Source organism: Triticum dicoccoides, chromosome 1B, assembly GCF_002162155.2.
Source record: "Triticum dicoccoides isolate Atlit2015 ecotype Zavitan chromosome 1B, WEW_v2.0, whole genome shotgun sequence".
NCBI lineage: Eukaryota > Viridiplantae > Streptophyta > Magnoliopsida > Poales > Poaceae > Triticum > Triticum dicoccoides.
The window spans coordinates 441,036,198-441,039,182 of NC_041381.1; the positions used below are offsets into that span (position 1 = coordinate 441,036,198).

General features: G+C 54.8%; 1 protein-coding gene across 1 annotated transcript; it reads left to right on the forward strand.

Annotated features, from left to right (window-relative positions):
* The first annotated feature begins 363 nt into the window (after positions 1-363).
* On the forward strand, positions 364-2,775 carry LOC119306376 (cell division control protein 48 homolog E-like). The gene has a single exon (XM_037582617.1). The coding sequence runs from the start codon at positions 373-375 to the stop codon at positions 2,773-2,775; it is 2,403 nt and encodes an 800-aa protein (XP_037438514.1). The 5' UTR covers positions 364-372.
* The last annotated feature ends 210 nt before the right edge of the window (positions 2,776-2,985 follow it).

The following is a 2,985-nucleotide window of genomic DNA, read 5'->3' on the forward strand; positions in this document are numbered from 1 at the left end:
TTCCCTGCGCCGTTTCTTCAGTCCGTGTCGCTGTCGATTTCTTCAGTTATCTTCAGGTTCAGATTAGTAGAAGGGTCGTGAGTCTGACACCGAGTCCATCTCGATCGACCGTCTCCTGGTCTAGACTCTCGTTCACTCCCCATGGCCGGAGAAGACCCACTTCGCCGGGACACCGGACTCCTCCCTTTCAACTCGGACTATACAACTCCGACACCAACCCCCTACTCGAGGAACACGGAGGAAGATGCTATAAAGGCCTGCCGATCCCCTCAACTTCCTCCTCACATCGCACCACGAGATCAAGGATCCAAGGATCGTTTACCCACTTTCCAAGGAAAACAATCGAATCGAGACAAACTCGCGTCTCATCCCATGGCGAGCCAGGGCGACGCGAGCGGGAAGAAGGACTACTCCACGGCGATCCTGGAGAGGAAGAAGTCGCCGAACCGGCTGGTGGTCGACGAGGCGACCAACGACGAGAACTCCACCGTCGCCCTGCACCCGGACACCATGGACAGCCTCGAGCTCTTCCACGGCGACATCGTCCTGCTCAAGGGCAAGAAGCGAAAGGACACGGTCTGCATTCTACTCCCAGACGACACGTGCGACAAGACCAAGGTCCGGATGAACAAGGTCGTCCGGAAGAACCTGAGGGTCCGGCTCGGCGACGTCGTCTCCGTCCATCAGTTCCCGGACGTCAAATACGGGAAGCGCGTCCACGTACTCCCCGTCGACGACACCGTCCAAGGGATCGCCGGAAACCTGTTCGACGCCTTCCTGAGACCCTACTTCCTCGAGGCCTATCGTCCCCTCAGGAAAGGAGACATGTTCCTGGTGAGAGGCGGCATGACGAGCGTGGAGTTCAAGGTTGTGGAGACCGACCCCGCGGAGTACTGCATCGTCGCGTCTGACACGGAGATATTCTGTGACGGCGAGCCTGTCAAGCGGGAGGATGAGGAGAGACTCGACGACGTAGGCTACGACGATGTCGGTGGGGTCAGGAAGCAGATGGCCCAGATCAGAGAGCTGGTTGAGCTCCCACTGCGCCACCCCCAGCTGTTCAAGTGCATCGGTGTGAAGCCTCCAAAGGGCATCTTGCTGTATGGGCCACCTGGGACCGGCAAGACCCTCATTGCCAGAGCTGTGGCCAATGAAACAGGGGCCTTCTTCTTCCTGATCAATGGCCCGGAGATCATGTCGAAGATGGCCGGAGAGAGCGAGAGCAACCTCAGGAAGGCGTTTGAAGAGGCCGAGAAGAATGCTCCGGCCATCATCTTCATCGATGAGATCGATTCCATAGCACCAAAGAGAGACAAGACCAACGGAGAAGTCGAAAGGCGTATCGTCTCACAGCTGCTCACTCTCATGGATGGGCTTAAGTCCCGTGCACATGTTATTGTCATGGGCGCTACCAACCGCCCGAACAGCATCGACCCTGCTCTCAGAAGGTTTGGCAGGTTTGACCGGGAGATCGACATCGGAGTCCCCGATGAAGTTGGGCGGCTTGAGGTTCTCCGGATTCACACCAAAAACATGAAGCTAGCTGAAGATGTTGAACTGGAGCATGTCTCAAGGGACACTCATGGGTATGTCGGCGCTGATCTCGCCGCCCTTTGTACCGAGGCTGCTCTCCAGTGCATTCGCGAGAAGATGGATGTTATCGACCTCGAGGATGACACCATTGATGCTGAGATACTGAATTCTATGGCTGTCACAAATGACCATTTCAAGATTGCACTGGGGACAAGCAACCCTTCCGCTCTTCGTGAAACTGTCGTGGAAGTTCCAAATGTCTCTTGGGAAGACGTTGGTGGTCTGGAGGGTGTCAAAAGGGAGCTGCAGGAGACCGTCCAGTATCCGGTGGAATACCCAGAGAAGTTTGAGAAGTTTGGCATGTCTCCCTCCAAAGGTGTTCTGTTCTACGGCCCTCCGGGCTGCGGCAAGACCTTGTTGGCCAAGGCGATTGCTAACGAGTGCCAGGCTAACTTCATCAGCATCAAAGGACCGGAGCTGCTTACCATGTGGTTTGGTGAGAGCGAGGCCAATGTGCGCGAGATTTTCGACAAGGCCAGGGGGTCGGCACCATGTGTCCTCTTCTTCGATGAGCTCGACTCGATTGCCACACAGAGAGGAAACAGTGTAGGCGATGCCGGAGGTGCCGCTGATAGGGTGCTGAATCAGCTTCTCATCGAGATGGACGGAATGAATGCCAAGAAAACCGTGTTCATCATCGGTGCCACCAACAGGCCAGACATCATAGACCCTGCCTTGCTGAGGCCTGGGCGCCTTGATCAGCTTATCTACATTCCTCTGCCTGACATTGAATCCAGGCTCCAGATCTTCAGGGCCTGCCTCAGGAAGTCTCCTGTGGCCAAGGATGTCGACCTGAATGCGCTCGCCAAATACACACAAGGGTTCAGCGGCGCGGACATCACGGAAATCTGCCAGCGTGCGTGTAAATATGCCATCAGAGAAAACATTGAGAAGGACATGGAAAAGGAGAGGCGGCTGAAGGAAAACCCTGAAGCCATGGAGGAAGACGAGATGGATGAGATCAAGGCTGCTCACTTCGAGGAGAGCATGAGGTATGCACGCCGGAGTGTGAGCGATGCTGATATTCGCAAATACCAGGCCTTTGCTCAGACGCTGCAGCAGTCCCGTGGTTTTGGCAGCGAGTTCCGGTTCCCTGACCAGCCGGCGGCGGGTGCTACAGCTGCGGCCAATCCTTTCGCGGCCGCTGCCACGGCAGCTGAAGAAGATGATTTGTACAGTTAAATCGTGTGTTGTCTCTTGAAGATCATGTAACTATATTTTTACGTGCAGTGTTGTGATGTGTATATATGCTGAAGTTTGAAGATTGTATCCTCCACCTAAAAGAAAGAAAAAACCATTTCCTCTCGTCTCCTATTCCAGTTTGTGTGCCAAGGATATATCCATTGGCCTGTGGTAAAGTTATGTTGTTCTGTACAGGCCCTATCAAAGGGT

Excerpts from the sequence above, each read along its gene's own strand:
- LOC119306376 (XM_037582617.1), top strand. The coding sequence starts at position 373 with ATGGCGAGCCAGGGCGACGCGAGCGGGAAGAAGGACTACTCCACGGCG.